This window comes from Lissotriton helveticus, chromosome 9 (genome assembly GCF_964261635.1).
Source record: "Lissotriton helveticus chromosome 9, aLisHel1.1, whole genome shotgun sequence".
Lineage (NCBI taxonomy): Eukaryota > Metazoa > Chordata > Amphibia > Caudata > Salamandridae > Lissotriton > Lissotriton helveticus.
Genome location: NC_136070.1, coordinates 376,740,598 through 376,761,010, shown reverse-complemented (window position 1 = coordinate 376,761,010; position 20,413 = coordinate 376,740,598). Strand labels below are relative to the sequence as shown.

General features: G+C 49.8%; 1 protein-coding gene across 1 annotated transcript in view; it reads right to left on the bottom strand.

The window, feature by feature from the left end:
* Nucleotides 1-20,413, bottom strand: part of PAPOLA (poly(A) polymerase alpha) — a 701,574-nt gene that overhangs the window by 248,235 nt on the left and 432,926 nt on the right. Inside the window, exon 15 of the mRNA XM_078660129.1 lies at nucleotides 16,994-17,103. Within this exon, the coding sequence (XP_078516255.1) occupies nucleotides 16,994-17,103 (110 nt within the window). The remainder of the gene's footprint in view (nucleotides 1-16,993; nucleotides 17,104-20,413) is intronic.

The following is a 20,413-nucleotide window of genomic DNA, read 5'->3' as shown; positions in this document are numbered from 1 at the left end:
ATAAGAATTGTGGTGATCTGTATATCTCTGTTTTTTATCAGGTTGATTTTAGCCTTGTTTTAGACCAGTTTTTACCTGTTTTTGTATATGATTCCCCAATTATCTATGTACTGTATCAACATCTGCAATAGTTCGCAGTAAGGTCTGACATTTGCTTATTTGCACTGCCTATTTGCACATGAAGCTGATATTAATCCTTGAATCTGCACCCCATGTATTCGCTAGCTGTGAATTAATTTTGTTGCAGTATACAATGGCATTCATTGATGTCCATTCTTTGCACTATGTTCTATTTATATTTGCACAAGCACTTTTATAAACTGAATATATGTTACAGGCATAGCACGACTATTCACGTATTTGTATTATATTTTCAGCTATGATGAATTAAATAGCTGTTTTAACTTATGACATAAGCACTTTTTCATGCACTAGCACTTCAACTATTATGCACTATTTTCTTCCCCAAATAGGATAATCGGTAAACTAAGGATAACATTTTTTAATTAATTACAGTTTTGTCCGTGTTGTTATGCTCTGACAGTGCACTACCGCATTTAGCCACTTGGCTTTTGTAAAAAACAATGTTTTGCATGTACAATTTATGCTGGTAGCCTCTGCACCCATCTATATATATTGAGTTGATTATCAATGTATGCACCCATATAGTATGTTGTTTAGCTTTATCCTGTCAGAGGAAGGGTCTAAGTAATCACTGTGTCACTATAGTACAAGTTACTTACCTTCGGTAACGATGTATCTGGTAGAGACTATTCTAGCTGCAGATTCCCTAACGTATAATTATCTCCAGGTGCGAGACTGGATCCAGAAAACTTTTTGCCACAGCATCCCTGCGCGCCGGGAAGGGCGGCACCACACGACTCCGCCCTGACGACCTCCGCATACGTGACGTCAGCGAGGTCACATAAGCACCACCCTGGCCCGCCGACCTGTTTTCTTCAGATATCTTTTCTGCGCCACAACGCGGAGACATCACAAACAAAACTGTGAGAGTACGGGAACAGTGTGCGAAAAAGCAGTGAAACAGATTAGAAGAAAAAGGATGGTGAGAAACAGCACCATTAGTGACAGTACCAAGCACTGCGACAGTGAAAGAAAAAGAGCAGGGCATAGCCCCAAAGGGCAACCCTGCAAAGCGGAGGCAATATACTCCCTGGAGACAGAAAACATGTGAAAAAAATGTCATGGCAGATGACGGAAGCCTGCACCCACAAGCCATTACAGTGAAAGGCGGCAAACCCTGAACAGAGAAGAAACGACAATCTACCCCAAGACAATATCAAAGAGTAACGCCTCCCCCTTGTAAAGAATTAAGGGCCGAGGCATAGCCAAGACGGAGCTACACAATAGCTACAAGTACCCTAGGGTATGACACGTCCCAAACAAAAAATGGGAACATCTCTTAGGGAAAAAATCCCGCAGCAGAGGTCAAGAAACAAAAAGGGCCTGAAGATAGCACCACAGACGGCTTACCAATCAGCCAAAATTACACAGACGGCCCAATCTGAAGACCCATACAGCTTTACTAGCAGCCAAAAAGCACACCACAAAATCGAAAGGGCTATACCAGCAGCCAACAGTAGAGGGGCCAACTTAAGGACCCTGAAGGTATACTTACAGAACACACAGGCGGGTCAACTGAAACACTAGGCCCACACAGAAGGTGGGATAACTGCCTCCCATAAGGCACCTGAGTACCAACAAGAGAAAGCCTATGGAGGGGCAGGAGGACGGAGCCCCGCAAGGAGTCTTTGAATGGCGAAATACACATGGGTGTTGAATAAAAGTTCCCCATCAAAAGGCAGGTCAACAAGACGCCCCATAATATTTTCTGGAAAAACACCATCCCGCAACCAAGCATGGCGGCGGAGAGCCACAGAACTTGCCATAGTGCGGCCGAGAGAATCAGAAACATCCAAGGCCGAACGAAGAATAAACGCAGCTAACTCCCGACCATCTAGCACATGGTGCCGCAGGTCCGCTGTGACAGCTTCACGGGAGGAGCGAGACAGGAGGGACTTGAATCCCATAGGGTGGAGGTAGCTCTGGCCAGCACACCAAGTGTGTTGAGCGCTCGCAATGCAGCACTAGAAGCGAAGATGTTACGCCCCCCAGGAGTCCAACCACCGTGCCTCCCGTGACGGAGGGAGTAACACCGAAGGAGGAAAGGCCGTCTGCAGAAGAGGGCCCTGGGTCGAGGGGTGGAAAGAAAGGTAAACTAGATCGTGCTGAGCAGGACGGTGGGGGTGGAGGAGTGGCTGAGGCGCCAGATCTCTCGTGGCAGGGCGCCCCTAGGCCCTCAGAAGAGTGTTGTGGAGCAAAGCCTCAAATGGAAGAAGCAGCTCCCCTCCTCTGCCTGGTGGAGAACTTCCAACAAATTGACTGTAGGAAATGGAGTGACCGGGTTGCCAAGCTGTAAAATGCCAGCGGCCTTGGAAATGGCTCGGACAAAGGCAACACTCGCCTCTGTAGGATGACGCGGGGGAGAGAGCAATTCCTCCATAGGCGAAGGCTGCAAACTCAGCCGCCCGTCCCAGAGTCCAGCTGGAGGAAGAAAAGGCCAGCCCCTGCAGGATGGGCGATCCATGGACGAGTGGGGGACCTGAGGGGTCTCCGGAGAAGGCGGAGACGCCTGCGGGGCAACCAACAGCGAGTTGCGGAAGAGAGGGTCCGAGGGCTGTGGCCACGGAGACTGTGTAGAGCCCTCCCTGGAAGACGCCGGGGTAAAAGCAACAACTCTGCGTCCAGTCTCCAGTGAAGAGGAGACGAGGAGATGAAAAACCTCCAGAGAGGAAGGGACTTCAGACGACTCGACGCCAGGACGGAGCCGTGAGTCCGCCACAGGCACCCGTGTGTCCTCAATGGGTGCCGAAGTCTCCCCCAGGGGTGTCGAGTCGACCTCCGCCACAACGTTCTCCCAAGGAGAATAGGACGAAGTCGGAGCCAAGTCGGCTAAGGAACGGCGCCGAAAAGGCGCCGGATCGACCTCACACGAGGCAGCCACCTGCCTAGAGGACCGAGAGGGACTTGGGGAGGCGCCCCGGATCCCGGCTACCACCCGCGGCGCCACTAGGGTCGGGGAGGTTAAGGCGTCGGCGCCGGAAAGGCATCGGCCCGACCTCCGGTAAGGCAGCCGCCTGCCCAGAGGACTGAGGGGGACAAGCCCCGAGTCCCGGTGACCTCCTGCGACACCACAGGGAACCCCACAGGGATTTGCAGTGAGGCAGGGATGCCGTGGGTCGAAGAGGGGAACCCCGCAGGGCCGCACATCGACGACACCACACCTCCACAACCTAAAGCCGAACTCATCGGCGCCGGGTCGAATCTGCCGGTGACTGCGCGGAAGGCCCCGCGCATGGCAAGGGATACACGGACGTCTCAGGAAGAGGACGGTGGGAGCCAAAGAATCCTGCAGAGCGCCCCAATGCCAGAAAATAGCGGATAGGGTGGCGACGGGCGAGGCGCATGTCCCGAGGGGTACCCGCGCCCTCTGCAGAACGAGGACAAGGACTCGAGCAACTCCCCTGGGGCCGCGGCGAAGAACGTTGCCGCAGTCGGAATCGGCGGCTCCTGGCTTCCGAGGTAGGGGACGGACGCTGTGATAAGACCGACCTGGACAAGCGGGTCAACAGCAATTTCATCCTGCGCTCCAGCCGGGACTTCGGTTTGAGGTGCTGACAAGCGTTGAAGTCCGTAGAGTCATGGTGCTCGCCCAAAGACCACATACAAATAGGGCGAGGGTCCGTCGCCGACATTTGACGCGCACAAGTACACGTCTTGAAACCAGAAGGCATTCGCACACTGTTCCTCCAACGCAAAGCGTAAAAGAAGGCCTGAAAACAAGCAGGAACGCGATGCGGACTCGCGTTGCACATGGAAATGAAGGAAACTGAGGTCGGTGCGCTGGGGTGGGGCTTATGGGACTTTGCTGAAGTCACGTACACAGACAATGTCAAGGCGGAGTTGTGTGGTGCCGCCCTCCCCGGTGCGCAGGGATGCTGTGGCAAAAAGTTTTCCAGAGCCAGTCTCACGCCTGGGGATAACTCTACATTAAGGAATCTGCGGCTAGTAGTCTCTATCAGATAAACACTGCTACAGGTTGTAGCACTTCATGTGATCAAGACCGTGAAGACCCGGTCGAAACGAGTCATGCTGTGAATTTTCCTCAATAAAGCACTTCTATATCCAAGCACGCTGTGGTCCGTACCTGATTTCCGTTGGACTCATGGAGACCGAAACGCATTGGTTTGTCATGTGACCGAACACCCGAGTTTTCACCTTCCGTGAGTGCACTCCGCTTTTTCCTGTATCGACTGGAAGTGTTTGTTGAGATATATATATATATATATATATACACACACACACACACACACACACACATATATATATATATACACACACACACACACATATATATATATATATATATATATCAAACACACAAGTTTACCACAAAGGGAGAGCCGGCAGGTAAGTTCGTATTGCACCAATTTTAATGAAATGCAGCAGTGAAATTTCGGCAGAAAAACTCGCTTTAAAGTATCATCGCCGTCGCCAGACGCGTTTCAGGATTGTCCTTTCATCAGTGGCGTTGGTATATGCAAAGTCGAGGCAGAGTGTGCTTCCAATTATAGTTCTGGATCAGCCCCCAGTGGGCGTGGCCACTCGCGTAGCCTTCTGGTCCACGTAGTTGCACAATTCGTATTCCTCATGTGAGGCTGCCTGGAATAAGCACATGTATTAAAAAGGTCTTTGTATCACATTCCCAAGTGGGTGAAAACAGTTCTGCTCCAAAAGCGCTGCTTGATTGTGCAAAGCATTAGGCAATACCTCCCGTTACATTGATGATCTCAGAGTGAAATCACCACGGGTCTGCTGCTGCAGAGTGTCTCTCCCGCGGCTTGGCAGGCCGCTCAATCTCAAACACACAAGTTTACCACAAAGGGAGAGCCGCCAGGTAAGTTCGTATTGCACCAATTTTAATGAAATGCAGCAGTGAAATTTCGGCAGAAAAACTGGCTTCAAAGTGTCATCGCCGTCGCCAGACGCGTTTCAGGATTGTCCTTTCATCAGTGGCGTTGCTATATGCAAAGTCGAGGCAGAGTGTGCTTCCAATTATAGTTCTGGATCAGCCCCCAGTGGGCGTGGCCACTCGCGTAGCCTTCTGGTCCACGTAGTTGCACAATTCGTATTCCTCATGTGAGGCTGCCTGGAATAAGCACATGTATTAAAAAGGTCTTTGTATCACATTCCCAAGTGGGTGAAAACAGTTCTGCTCCAAAAGCGCTGCTTGATTGTGCAAAGCATTAGGCAATACCTCCCGTTACATTGATGATCTCAGAGTGAAATCACAACGGGTCTGCTGCTGCAGAGTGTCTCTCCCGCGGCTTGGCAGGCCGCTCAATCTCAAACACACAAGTTTACCACAAAGGGAGAGCCGTCGCCAGACGCGTTTCAGGATTGTCCTTTCAGCAGTGGGCGACGGCGATGACACTTTGAAGCCAGTTTTTCTGCCGAAATTTTACTGCTGTATTTCATTAAAATTGGTGCAATACGAACTTACCTGGCGGCTCTCCCTTTGTGGTAAACTTGTGTGTTTGAGATTGAGCGGCCTGCCAAGCCGCGGGACCCCCCTTTTATCTCAGCCCCCGCTTGACGAATCGACCCCAAACTTTCAGGGAAGGAGCAGAGCGGAGCGGGCCATCTTCTTTAAGAAATTCGTCCACTGGCGCCAAAGTTATTCCCAATAGAATGTTGCGGATTTCCTATGGAAACTAGGTCCTAACTATAACTACCTACTGGCGACCGCCAGTAGGTAATAGATATATATATATATTATTTCACACTGCACAGTATATCAGGAGAAATCCTTTCCTGAATGAGTTTTCAAATAAATATTTGAAAACTCACCCCGAGAGTGCTGATCATTCAGGAAAGGATTTCACCTGATACTGTGCAGTGTGAATTAATCAATGCAGGTACACCCCCGCGATCTAAGCACCCGTCTGCGAGTGCACCGGCAAAAGGTGAAAAGCAGCAGTGAGATATATTATATATATATATATATATATATATATGTAGAGCCGAGACCAATTCACAGCAATACCACGTTTATTCTCCAAGTGAAGACTGGCTGCAGTTTTAAAATCTTTAAGTTCCGGACAGTTTCGCAGTCACCCCTTAGTCATAGGATTGAGATTCCAAGTGTCCAGCGCAGGTGCTTTAAATCTACTAAATCACGTGACCTTGCAAATGCATACAAGTCCCAGGATGCATTGGTATAGTTGTCCCTCTTATACTGTGTTATGGTGAGTATTCCTATGTTGCTTAATAGCGTTATTTCCTCACACATTTCATAATTTACTATTGACACTGCATCCAGTCGAAATTAAGTGGCCATGTGCATTACTTTAAATGTTCCAAATTGTCCCCTACAGAGCCCCCATTAAAACCGTTCACCACCTCGAGTACAGTGCCTCATACAACATGTGGAAACCGGAATTGCTGGGGAGAGAGCACTTCTCCATTCTCCCTTTCTCACTGCCATTGCTTGTTATAACTGGCAAATTCCATTCTCGTACTTGGAGGCAAGAGGGTCATGCCCCCCACAAGAAACTCTTTGTCGTCAAGGGAGCCCCCAACCGTTCAGGGCAGTCTCAGCTGGCAGGGACGAAGCACCCTGTTATTTAACGCACAGAAAGAAAGTGCTGAGACCAATTCACGGCAATACCACGTTTAGAAATTCTTGAGTCATGTATATAAATATATATATATATATATATATATACATATACATACATATATATATACACTCTAGAATTTCTTAGGTCAGAAAAAGCGAAAGCATCTGGTTTAGAAAAACTGTCTTTACTGAAGAGAAAAACTGCAAGGGAAAGCAAAGGCATTGTTAGCCAATAGACTGCATTGAAAATGTGTAACACATTAGAACTGGCACTGTGCCTCTTTAAGGCTACCATGACCTCCTGTATACTATCATGTCTCAGGGGTCCATATTCCACTTTTGCAGAGTGGAACATGGACCCCTTTACTAGTCAGTCACCCGCGTAGTGAAAAACCTGTTGGCCCTGCCTGCTCAGAAAAGCCGCCACCGGTGCCATGCACTCTGTGTACACTCTGGGAGCTGAGCGAAGACCAAAAGGGAAGATCTTGAATTGATAATTGCACCCTGCGACCTCGAATCTCAAGAATCGACAATGTGTGGTGTAAATTGGAATGTGAAAATATGTGTCTAAGAGATCAAGAGATGTCAAAGTCCCTTTTGTTTCTCAACAAGAGACTCTCCTGCAACAACAGCACCCTGAAAGGTTGTTTCTTGACATATTTGTTTAGTCATCTGGGATCCACAACATGTCTGAATTTTCCAAATTTTTACTTTAAAAGGGGAATATCTGAGTAGAAACCTTTTCCGGGCAGTAGGAAAGGAACTTACTCTATTTCCCCCTTCCAGTGAAGGGTTGAAATCTCTTGTTTTAAGAGAGTACGGTGTTGATGCGCTCTCTTGGGAGATGGATGACAGGAAGGCTTTTGGACAAACTCCAGGGTGTGTCTTGGATGAATAACGTCCAACACCCATTTGTCCTATGTTATGTTGTTCCATTGATGGTAAAATGCAGACAGATAGTGGATCACCCAAGGTTAGTGATGATATGAGGTGGCTGGTGGGTGAAAATCATCACCGACGTCTGGAGAGGTCTTGTGACTTCCCTCTTGCTAATGGAAGGCGTTGAGCCGATTGCTGGGTGTATGGCATGTTGGAAGCTCAAAACTGCTGTTGCTGCTGACTGGCATACTGTGGTCTACAGCCCTGTCGAGAATCGGTCTGATATCGATAGGACTGGAAGTAAGGTCTCAGCAGGAATTGACCTTTTCCTCCATGAAAGTACTGGTAATACCACTGCTGGAGTGTCCCTAGGGAAAACAGCCATCTCTGTGTACGCTTTAATCCCCTGTAAAGCCTCATCTGCGTGCTTCCCGAACAGATTGTCCCCCATCGAAAAGGGCATGTCCAGAATATTCGATTGAATCTCAGGGTGGAATGATGTAGCTTTCAACTTGTGGAGTACAACAACACCCGCCTTCTGTCGTAATGCAATGGAAGACAGATACATAGATGCATCTATTACTTCAGAAGATGCTTGGGCACCTCTTCCTGCAAGATGTCTTTAACCTCCTTTTCTTCAGGGAGATGGTCCAGAAGAGGAGCTAGATCTGACAACATTTGGCGGTCGTACCTCCCCAGAATGGCTAAGGCGTTGGAAGCCTTGATGGATGTACCCGCCATTGCAGAAAAGCGTTTTCTAATGTTATCTAGCCTTTCTCCTTCTCTATCAGGAGGGGCTAAGCAAGGAGCTGCAGGATTCCTGGAGCACTGTTGCACTGCCTGCATAATCACAGAATCCGGTTGAGGATGCCCAATTAAACACGCAGGAGCAGATTCAGAAGCTTTATTTCTTTTCCAATCTTAGTAACAACTATAACAGAAGCTGGGTTCTTCATTAGCTTCAACCCCTCATCCCAGATGTAACTGACTATGGGGAAGGATCACACAGACTTTCTGGTAGAGTCCTAAAAATCATAAAGGAAACATTCCGTCTGCGTTGTAGGAAGTGGTAGGTCAAATCTCTTAGATGCTCGTACAACTCATGGGATCCTCCTATATCTCCTGGAGAACATGCCGGGGAAGGAAATGGCAACGGTGAGAACGGAGCAATATAATCATTCCATTCCTGGCCAACCACGCCTGGTTCTTGAATGAACTCGCCTTCCTCCGGTGCGGCAGAAGTGAGTAAGTCATGTCTGTCGACTACCACTATCTCCCTGCCCTGAGAACAAGTCGTCAGTCAGACGCCAGAAAAAAAATTGCCGACAGAGTCTGCTTTGGTGGAGTTACAGGTACCGATGCAGAAGTGTAAGGTTTCCTTTGGGCAGAACTTTTAGATGTCTTTTTATGGCTGCTTTCTCTGAAGTAGATGGTTTTTCAGCCTTCATCTTTATAGAGTCTGCCTTTAATGAGGTAACGCCCTAATTTTTATGCTTTCGCTCCGGTGTGGAGCGACTGGGTCCTTCATCTTCATCAGAACCAGAATCAGATTTGGTCTTCTTATTTTGGAGCCATATCAATAATCGGGCTTCTCTGTCCTTTAGAGTTTTGGCAGAGAAGGTTCTGAAATATTTACAATCTCTAGCAGTATGCCTGGGATAAAAGCAGTAAAGACAGTCTTTATGAAGATCTTCTGAAAATAGCCGTGCCTTCCCACAAGACCTGCAAGGTCTAAAAAGTGGCTTCAACCCAGCTGAAGGTAAGACAGAGCTAACTCCTGCTCAGCAAACCCTCACATCTGAGTTGCACAATGCAGCCCAAAGAACTGCAGCCTTCTGCTCGTATGGTACAAGGCCAGTGTCCTTCAGGACACTGAAATGGGGAGGCGTTACTATCAGAAGTAAAGACAGGGCACACTAAGCTGCCTCCATATGGAGCTTATTGAGCTCGACAGAATTGGGCAACTGTTTTTCTAGCTCCTCCTGAGCCCTATTCCTTTCCCTCTCTTCTTGCATTTCCACCTTTCCACTCTAATCCACAGACATATTCTGATTACTTTCCTGGAGTGTATATTCCTCTTCTGCTGGGTCGTTCTCAACCTTTGATGCTCAAGGGCCTAGCATCCTCTCTTACTTAGTCGTGAGATGGGCTAGCTTCATTCTCTTGACATTCAATTTATTTTGGGAAGTGAACTCGTTATGGATAGGTAGCCATGTCGAAGAGATGACCGTCTAGACACGAAATTAGGAAACTGAAACAATTGAATAAACTAGTCATTTTTTTGTCAACTCTTTTTATTGGCATTTTCAATTTTCAACATCTCATTGCGTGCACCATATACATCAAAATACTTTGTCAACAGTGTCCAGTTACCAGTGCGCTGACAGTGCGATATGTTATTGAGGCGCTCTACAGTTTCACCCATATGACAAGTGGCTAAGTCTCGGGTGCCTAGACATGTCCACGGCTTACAAGAGTCATTGCGTCTTATTTTTGCGTGGAGAGACAAGTCTTACATATGTAACTCAGTTGCAATCGTAACATTTGCAAGAAAACAATATCATCAAGATACGGCATTGTCGTCAGGATTCGGTACAAATCGTCCCCTCATTCCCATCCCCGAGGCCCGCCTCCCCCTCCCTTTTTTAAGAAAAAGTGTTTGCCCCCTTATTCAGTCTTACCGACTCTCCCCACCCCCTTATCGTATGCATGTGTCTCTATTCCTATTACACCCTCGCCACGTTCCCATGGCGGGCCCCAGCTTGCGTGTCAGTGTTGCTGTTCGCCGCGCAACCCTCCCCTCTGCTATCCACCCTGTCCGCTGAGTCCCCCTCCGCCCCCTTAGCTGTGTAAGCCCCTGCCGCTTGCTGTGCGTTGAGCATGCCCTCCCAGCTTTCCGCCATGGGCTCTCTGCGAAGCCCCATTGTTTCCTCTCTCCTAATGGCGGTCCACTCCGGTCGGGCCCACGACAGGAGGGACAAGGACCACGCCCGCACACTGGGCGAGTCGCTTGCCTTCCATCTTTTAGTGACGAGCCGCACCGCTGTGACCATCCCCAGGTCTAGGAAGCGGGACCACGCTTTGTCCTTAGGCGACCGCTTGAAGTGGTGCAAGAGAAATTCAGGCCAGTTACAAGGGATCGTGCGGCCGGTGCACTGCGCGAGCCGGGCACTGATGTCCCCCCAATAGGTGCCAAGTCCTGGGCAGTGCCACAAAAGGTGGAGGAGATCCGGGTCCAGCTCGCCACACCGGGGGCAAGACGCATCCGCCCTGTGGCAGTATTTGTTTATTAAGGCAGGGGTGAGATAGGCCCTGTGGACTATATATACTTGGATCTGCCGAAAGCGCATGTTTCTGGGAATGCGCACTGGGCTTTTGAGTATCCTCTCCCATTCTTTGCCCGCCAGCGCGCGTCCCATATCATGCTCACATTTTCCACGGAGAGGGGTCAGATCCAGCTCCGTATGTATCCGTAGGGACGCGGCAAACCATTTAATGAGATGCTTGCCCCTGCCCATGACATGCAGGTATTGCATCATCAAGTGCTGCGCCGGCTCCTCCGCATTGTCGCCCCATCCTATCGCCATCCAGGCCGTGAGGGACCTGTGCATGAGGAATCCCCCGGGAGGGAGCCCAATCTCTGCAACCAGCGTCTCGAAGGGGGGATCAAGACTCCGTCTTGGTACAAGTCTGAACATCCGCCTCCTGCCACTGTTCTAGCATGTGGCGCGTGAGGATGCCCTCACCCCCTGGCGAGCCCTCTACCGGCACCGCAGGCGCGTATGGGAGCACTTTCCTTGTGAGGTACTGTGCCCTGCGGAAGCATTTGTACGCCACCCCTAGCAGCAGCGGGGCGGGTCGGGCCCTGGCCGCTAACGGGCGAAACAGCGCGGTGATCCTTTCCAAGGTGTAGGGCAGCTCGCCCGTGGCGGTGTCCTCTCTCCCTCTGTCTGCTAACCAACGGGCAATCCATTGGAGCTGCGCTGCCAGATAGTAGTGTTCAAAGCAGGGGGCGGCTAGGCCGCTTTTGTCTGTAGGGAGGAACAGTTTCCCTAAGGCCAGGCGGTGCCGGGATGCGCCCCAGACAAAGTCACGCAGGATCCCATTGAGTTTGGAGAAGAAAGATGCAGGCACGAACAGAGGTAGATTCGCAAAATAGTATAGAAGGCGAGGGAGCATCACCATTTTGGCCAGGGCCACTCTGCCTGTGGGCGTCAGGGGGAGCGTGGACCAGAAGCCTATCTGTGCCTTGAGCGCCGTCACCGCTCTGCCTAGATTTCCATCCATCAGGTCTGCTGGCCGTCTGTAGATCTGGATCCCCAGGTATTTAAACGTGACCGCTCGCCACTGAACTCTCGTGCCCTGGAGGCTATACTCCGGGTCGGCAACCTCGCTGTTGAAGGCATAGAGGCATGACTTGCCCGCATTGACTCGGAGCCCCGAGAGACCGGCAAAGCGACTCAACAGCGGAGCAAGCTGTTCCGGCATGTGGTTCACGTCCCTGACAAAGACCAATAAATCATCGGCATAAAGAGACACTTGATGAACACCGTCACCCAGTGGAATTCCGTCAGCCAGGAGCGGTCTCATGGCTGTCTCCAAGGGCTCCATGGCTAGCGCGAAGAGTAGCGGTGACAGAGGACACCCCTGCCAGGTGCCCCCGCCCACCGCCACTTCCTCTGAGATGTACGGCCCCAGCCGGACGCTGACGACAGGATTCCTATATAAAAGTCCCACCATCTGCAGGAAGTTCCCTTCCAGTTCGTATGCCTCCAGTACCGCCAGTAGATTTTCTAAGTCCAGCACCAGGCACCCCGCTCTGGGCCAGACCGCCTCTGCCGCTACTCGGAAATACCTCCTGAGGTTCAGAGATGTGGACCTTGCCGGTACAAAACCATTTTGGTCCGGGTGGACCAAATGTGGGACCATTGGCGCCAGACGCTCAGCGAGTATTTTAGCTAGTATCTTATAGTCTGTGTTGAGCATTGCCAACGGGCGATACGAGCTCAGGGACATTGGGTCTCTGTCAGGCTTAGGCAGGGACACCAAGAACGCTTCTCGCAGAGAGGACAGAAGATGGCCCTCCTCTATCAATGCCCTATACATCTGAAGAAGCTGAGGCGCTAGTATGTCCCTATTCGCTTTGTAATATTCGGCTGACAGGCCATCGGGCCCGGTGTTTTCCCCGTCGCCAGCACCTGGATCGCATCTCCCACCTCCTCTAACGTGAGCGGGGCATCCAGCTCTGCCTCTGTGACAGTGGGCAGCGCAACCGACTCCAGAAAGCCAGTCACCGCGTATTCCCGACCAGTGCCTCAAGCTTTATACAGGTCCCGATAATGATCGGTAAGCGCCTGTTGAATTTCGCGCTGCGTATATACCACTGTCCCGTCCCCTAAGCGGATGGCACCAATCGGGACATTGCGCTCCGTGGCCTGTATCAGCCAGGCCAGTAAGCGGCCAGCTCTATCCACCTTCGCGTGCGTCTTGGCCGCGTGCGCTGCATAGTTGTGGCACCTCAATCGCTCAAGCAGGACCGCATGCTCACCTCGTAGCTCCCCCAGCCTAAGCGCATGCCTACCCGCTCCTTCCCCCTCCCGTTCATACTGCAGAAGCTCTGATTCTATGAGGGTCAGGGACGCGGACACCTGTGCACGGATGTTCCACGTGGTCCCTATGCAGTGTTGCCGGATAGTTGCCTTATCGGCGTCCCATTCCACCATAGGGTTTCTCGCTGTGTCCTCATTCTCCTCAAAGTAGGATAGGATGGCAGTACCCAGTAATGACCAGAACTCAGCATCCTCCAGTGCAGCCGGCTGAAGTCGCCAAGTGGGTACCGGGGGTCTATCCGCCGCCCAGCTAATCTGGAACCACAGGGGGTTGTGATCTGAGTGCGTCCTACCTAGGTATTCCGACTTAGTCAGGAGCGGGAGCAGGGACTGGGAGCCTACTACTCTGTCCAGGCGAACATGGAGACGGTGCACCGGCGAGTAGTATGAGTACACCTTGTCTGCAGGGTGTTGTGCGCGCCAGAGGTCGTGAATGCCCCAGTGCGTTAACCAGTCTCTGAGAGCTAGCGCCGCCGAAGTAGCTGCCACTGCACGTACGGGCGGAAAAGAGAGGTCTAACTGCGTGTCCAGTACCGTGTTATAGTCGCCGCCTATCGCCAGGGGAGGCCCGCATACCTTTTGAGGATGTGATTTAAGGACGCCAGGAAGGCAGGTTGCTCCATATTGGGGGCGTAAATAGAACCCAATAGTATCTCCTGCCCATTAAGCCTCCCCCTCGCAAGGGAGTACCTCCCCTCCGGGTCTATTTGTGTGTCAGTGCATGCAAAGGCAACACCTGCCCTCACCCATATCAGTGTGCCTCGCACGTGTGTTGAATAGGTCGTGCCATGAAGCTGTCCCCTCCAGCGCCTGCGAAGTCTCTCCAATTCCACTCGGGACATGTGCGTCTCTTGTAGAAGCGCGATTCCCACCTGGTGGCGCTGCATGTATGCGAAAACAGAGTACCGGCACGATGGGGTGTTCATGCCGCGGATGTTCCAGGTCTTGATGTTAGTGCACGCCATGAGCTGTGCTGTGGTGTAACTGCCCGGTAAGTCAGGGGGTGTATCATGCGGGGCCGAGGGGCAGGCTCTCGGGCGGGGATCTCTAAGTGCCGCTTCTGAAACATGTGAACCAAAACTAACGTTGTAACTTTATGGGTGTACTCCCAACGGGGAATGCGTCCAGACTAGTCAACTTGACTACTGCTTAATGTGTCGTGACCGCAATGTACGTACGTGTGGGGGAACGCGCAGTCGGTGATGTTATCGGGTCACTCCCACATCTTCCTCGCACAGGGCCCTCAGAGTTTCTGAGATGCTCATGTAAAATCTAATCAGTGAGGCTCACCAGGCTAACCAGAGGCATCCACTGGGAGCAATTCTCGCGAATAACACCAGACCCCTCTCCCCGCAGGGCGCGGCTATTTGCCTGCGACGCGCCGCTAGGACCCAAGCTTGCACAAAGGCGCATGCGCCCACAGCCAACTAGACTAGCATGTTGCAACAATCAGATTAAGGATACAATGGGCATTGTGCTTAACACAGGCAGCATATGAGATTGTCCCAAGCCCGCCTCTGGTCACACTATAAAGTCAGCTGTCTGAGGTGTGACTACAGGCATTGCAGTGTCCTCTGACATCACAGTGGACGGTGAGGAGGATCCACTCACGTGTGCTGCGCTCTGCTGCCCGTAGCTCAGTTCATTGCTTGTGTTCACCGCTCCCAACGTCGCGACCGCTTCCAGGGCCTCCTGTCGTTCCTGTCGCATTTTCTCTGGGCTGGGGCAGCCTGTCCCAGACCCGCACCTCGCCGGGACCCCCTCTTTCTCCTCCGTCTCCTGGAGCGCTGTTCCTGCCATCCACCTTCATCTGGGCCTGTGGGCCTCGTCCCCGACCATCGTCCTGTCTCCTCCAGCCAGTCCCAAACTTCCGACGGGGCCTCGAAGAAGCGCGTACCCTCCGTGGTGACCACTCTTAAGGGGAGGGGAACAGTAGTGAGTATGACAGTTCCAACTCCCGTAGCTGTCGCTTCACTGCAAGATAGGAGCCATGTCGTCGCTGCACTGTCGCCGTGTAGTCTGGGAAGAACAGCACCTGGCTGTTGCCCACCTTGAGGTCTCCCATCTTCCGCGAAGCACCGAATCACGGTCTCGGTAGTTGAGGAGTTTAAAGAGAAATGGCCGGGGCCGAGTTCCGGGCCTCTGGGCTTGTGCCGGCACCCTATGTGCCCTTTCCACCACAAAGTGTGCAGACAGTGTTCCAGTCGGCAGGAGCGCCCGCAACCAGTCCTCGGTATACTGTTCAGGGTTCTTCCCTTCTTCACCCTCTGGCAGGCCTACCACGCGGACATTGTTGCGCCGGGAGCGCCATTCCGCGTCCTCCGCGCGGTCCTCTAGCATATGGACTCTGTCGATTAGATCCTGCGAAGCCGATGAGTGACTGCGGACCACGGGTTGCAATTCCTGGATCGCTTGGCGCTGCTCAGCGACCGACTCTGACAGCTTGCAACAGCGTGAAGTCAGAGGTGACTTTATCCAGGCGTGCTTCCAGAGAAGTTTTGGTCTGCGTTAAGGTAGTCCCGATACGTTCCACTGCCGCCAAAACCGTGTCCATCCGCCTCTTTTCCCGCGGCGGACACACTGGTCGCACACACCCGGCCTCCGAAGCGTCGGGACACCAGTCAGCCTCCGTCTCCTCCGGTCGTAGTTCCCGCCTCAGTTCCTGCTCCCACCGAGTTTTCAAGGCCTCAGGTGGTTTTCGCGCCTCCGGCCGTCCCGTGCAGCACAGCCCAGCCCTCCGCTCTCCGCCACCACCGGCTGGAAATCCACTTTTCTTCGTCCCGATGGCTTCCTGGCACTTTCGCCTGCCAGCCCCCTGTGGCCCGGGCCGGGATCGAGCACCTCAGCAGGATAATGACAGGATGATAAAGGCCCCGTGGACGGAGCTCTATTCGTTCACGTCCGCCATATTAGGCTGCTAGCCACGCCCCCCACTTGGATAAATTAGTCATGGGTGAAACCTGTTCTGCGGAATAGGCTAATACGCCATTCGATGAATGGTGAGGATACACTGTTAATGCAGATTTAGTGGTTCTTTTTCACTTCCTGAAAAGTCACAATAGTAGCCCAAAACATCTCTAGTTAGTCACGAACGTTGAGAAGCACAGCCTTAAAAATATATTTTAGTGAGCCAATCTTAAGGCTTTTCAGTTTAGCCTTTCTGCAGGCCTTACCTGCCCTTTTAACTATACCTCTCCTGTTAAAGTGGGACATGTTTCGAGGACTGTAATCTAGTGACCCTGCTACTTAACCACCAATCTGGGCCTTTACTTGGAATCCTGAAGCAGTCAGTAGTTTGTGGGCAGCACACCATTAGGGTACTATTGCTTAGCACTGCACTAGTGTTCCAGGTGTGCAGGCCAGCAATGTTGGTGGACTCCAACTGGAAAGCTAGGTAGTCCCTTTAGACAACTGACTAACAATTGAAAACTCCCAGGGTAGTGAGGCCGGCAATCAAGGTCAACTTCAGAAGGTGGTGGAGGATCTGAATCTCTAATTTAGTGTGACACTAAATTGCACACCAGTAGTGTTAATGTCCAGTCAGTGCTTTATTTTGGAAAATGAAAACAATGTTATTAACTGATAATTAACAGAGCAGTTAAAATGAAGACATACAGATTAAACTGGAATGTGCTCACAATTTCTGAGGCTGAGATATGACTCCAACTTTTTCAGACTCCTTAGTGCTTGACACTAAATCTGTTAACATGTTAGCAGAATCCACCTTTTGACATTAATAGCAAAGCTGTATAAATTAAAGCATGTTCGAAAATGTTGCCAAATCTGTAGGTCAGTGATTTACCTGTGTCTGTGAAAGACTGAATGTCATAAGTAAGATCAACACTCAGATTTTCAGAATTTTCCATTTTTTTAAACACTAATCCAATCACCCACATTGTACGAAATTCTTCCCTGTTAGACAGAAAAAAAATTAAAATTTTTAGTTAGTTAAAAAAATTCAAACCTATAAAAATGTGCTCTAGTATAACGTGAAGTTGAAACTCATAAGAGATACAAAAGCACTTCTGTATTAGACATCAGATAAAATGCAACGAGGAACATAACAGTATATGTTGTAGGTATAAACAAGATGATGTCCTTAAGTGTCATGTAGAATGAACGACATTGTTGCCATTAAAAAAAATATATATAGCACGGGACATCATGCATACCCAAGAGATCTCACTACTATTGCATCCAAAGTTAACCCAACCAGTGTTTTGTGCTTGTCTGTATACTAAAACCATTATTTAGGCAATAGGGAAAATACAGCCAGAGACCACCAAAAATGGTAATACAATTATTTATTCAATTAGAGTGCTAGTACCTTTAAGGTTAAAGGCAGTGCCAAATCATGCAGTAAAAAATGCATATTCTTAAAGCATAAACTGTAAAAGATGGATGAACTGTGTGCACATTACGTTTTCTGATCCTGCAGGCTGAAATTTCTACTATTCATACTACAGTGTTCAAAGTATTACGTTGAAACTGGCAAATTTGTCTCAGCTTGAATGGAGTGTAAGAAGAAAAGCGCCAAATCCCTACGAGAACATTAACGATGGGGATGCAACAACAAAGTAAACCTATTAGAAAATGTGAGGTGATCTAAACAAGAACGGCTCCTCAGATGACAAATAACACTCAACTGTCACAACTGCCAGACCCTGCCGGGTAAGAGACAAAGCGCATCATAGGACATTGGAAAGGGATGATGGAATAGGATCTAGGCATTCAAAATAGCACCACTGTACAAATTTGCTCTCCATCATCCTGCAAATATGGATTTAGTAGTAGGTTTCCTTGCAGACATGAAAGGCTTGCAAATGCAGCTGGAGGATAAAAGGAATCTAGCTGACACTACTTAATCACCATGCTTGCAGACAGACCGTTTGCAGACTGTAGTGGAAGATCTAACCATCCTGCTATGAGACCAGCCTCACCCTGTGTAGGAGAGGAAAAGGGGCTGTGTACCGACAAATCGGGGTAACCAGATCCTCCTCATACAGTCTGAGGTGATGAGCATCAGCTGTGCCTGATCTTACCACACCCTACACAGCACCTGACACAGAACAGTAATTGGTAAAAATGCTTTCAGTAGGCTCTTAGACCTGAAAAGGCTGAAGGTATCCCACAAGAAATCACTGAGAGTGAAGTTTGACGTGCAAAACCAAGGACACTTCCTCTTTCAGACTGTGGCGGAGAGATCCATGTGGGGTCAACCCAATCTGGAGAAGATTACCTAATGTTACTTAGGCAGGCATCCCCACTTGTGGTCCTCTAGAGAGAAACCATTGAGAGTATCTGTTCTCATGCTCAGTGAGTCTGTGAAGTGAGTCTCAATTGAATAAATCCTTGTTACTGTGCCCACTTTCACATGGGAATCTCCTAGTTCAAGGACCATTACCCTCTGCTGCCCAGTCTATTTATAGAGACTACAGTGGTGCAACTGACTAACAGAATCTGAATGGTGGAAGGGAGAAAGGCATTCATGGCACAACAGACTCTCACCCCCCACAGCTCCGGAACAGTTTAGATAAAGCACTGCTTATGATCCAAACCAAAGGGCTAGCTTGGTGATATCTCCCAGAAAGCAACCCATCCCGGAGAGGTGGGGTCAGTGACTTAGGGAGCCTGTGCTTGCAGTGGGCTAATGGTAAGACCCACTACAAGGTTGTAGGCACTATTGAAAGGGATTGTTTTGTAACAGAGTCAAGAGACTCCCTTAATAGTGCAGCTACCTTGTTTTCAGGTTTAATGAAAGGCTCTCATATGCCATCTGGCATGATGCACCAACAGGATACAAAAGGCCATGAGATCAAGCAGACCTAAAATCGGGAGAAACAGAATCTAGTGTCCGATTCAGAAGGATTAGCATGGTCACACTATCGGCAATCCTCTGCAGGAAAACAGCTTTCACGAGGGTAGTGATTGCACCGCAACTCAATGTAGGTAGGGTGGTGAGGCTTAAGGGTTTGTGGAATGGAATGATTGTGCACCGAGATGATGTTGTTTGATTAGCACTAGGGACTCTACATTCAGCAAGCAGTTGTCCAAATATGGAAATAAATACATTCCAAACCGCCACATTGAAACCACTACAACTGCTCTACAGCTGCATGGCACTATCGTTAATACAAACGGTAGGACCATGAACTTATAAGTGCTGGGATCCTACCCTGAACTTCAAATAACATTTGTGGGAAGGGAGGATTGCAAGTTGTAAGTAGGCATCCAAGAGGTCAAGGTGCACCAGCCAACCCTCCACATTGAAAGCCAGTGGAACTTGGTTCAGGGACAGCATCTTAAATGTGTCCTGCTGAATGAAAAGGATAAAGACACAAACGTGGCACAAAGTGGCTTTTTTGGAAACAAACGGTAATGGGAGTAGAATCCTGTGCTCGACTGTGCTAGAGATTCCATCTCTGAGGCACCTTTATTTCATAGGGCAAGAACATTGACCATCAAAGGCAAGTGACTGAAAGCACATCCAGGTGAAACCAATGTGAACAAATCAGAAGGATGACAGCGGTAAGGGCAGGCTGCCAGCACCTCTGTCAAATACAATATAGGAGTAAGTATGGTGTGCTCAAATGAATAGACACTATGCCATCATTGTAAAGTATGTTAATCTATGGGGAAATGGTTTACCACATATATACAAATATTTTACAATCCGGAACACTACAAAAGACAAAACTCTTGAGGACAGGCTTCATGGCCCGGTGACCCATCTACCAAATAGGGGAGAAATTGAGGCACCAGAGTCGATACAGAATGGAAGGGAGACTGGATCCACTGATAATAATGATGCCCTACTAGAACCACCCCAGCCTTGAAAGGAGCATTTTGCCTGGTTATTTCAGATGAGAAGATTGTCTCTGCTGAACGTGCATAGCTCTGAAATAACTTCAAAACTGCCTGTACTGTTGGTGGGATTGTGTTGCTAGAAAGTCTGCCTTCTCTCCGACAACTGCCCGCCACTGAAGGGCATATCTGTAAGGACTGTCTGGACATCTCCTGAGAAGCCCCAAGAATGCATCCAAGCATGGCAACTCAGTGTGATTGCTGTGCCCATGGATCAAGCCAATATATATATGCAGAGTTCAGGCCGCACTGGACCACTGGGCCCAAAAAGGGTTTCTCCCATGCAGCCACAACAGATCACAGAAAAATCTGACTGAAGGCACACATAAGCTCTGACACTGAAGAGTATGGTCATCAA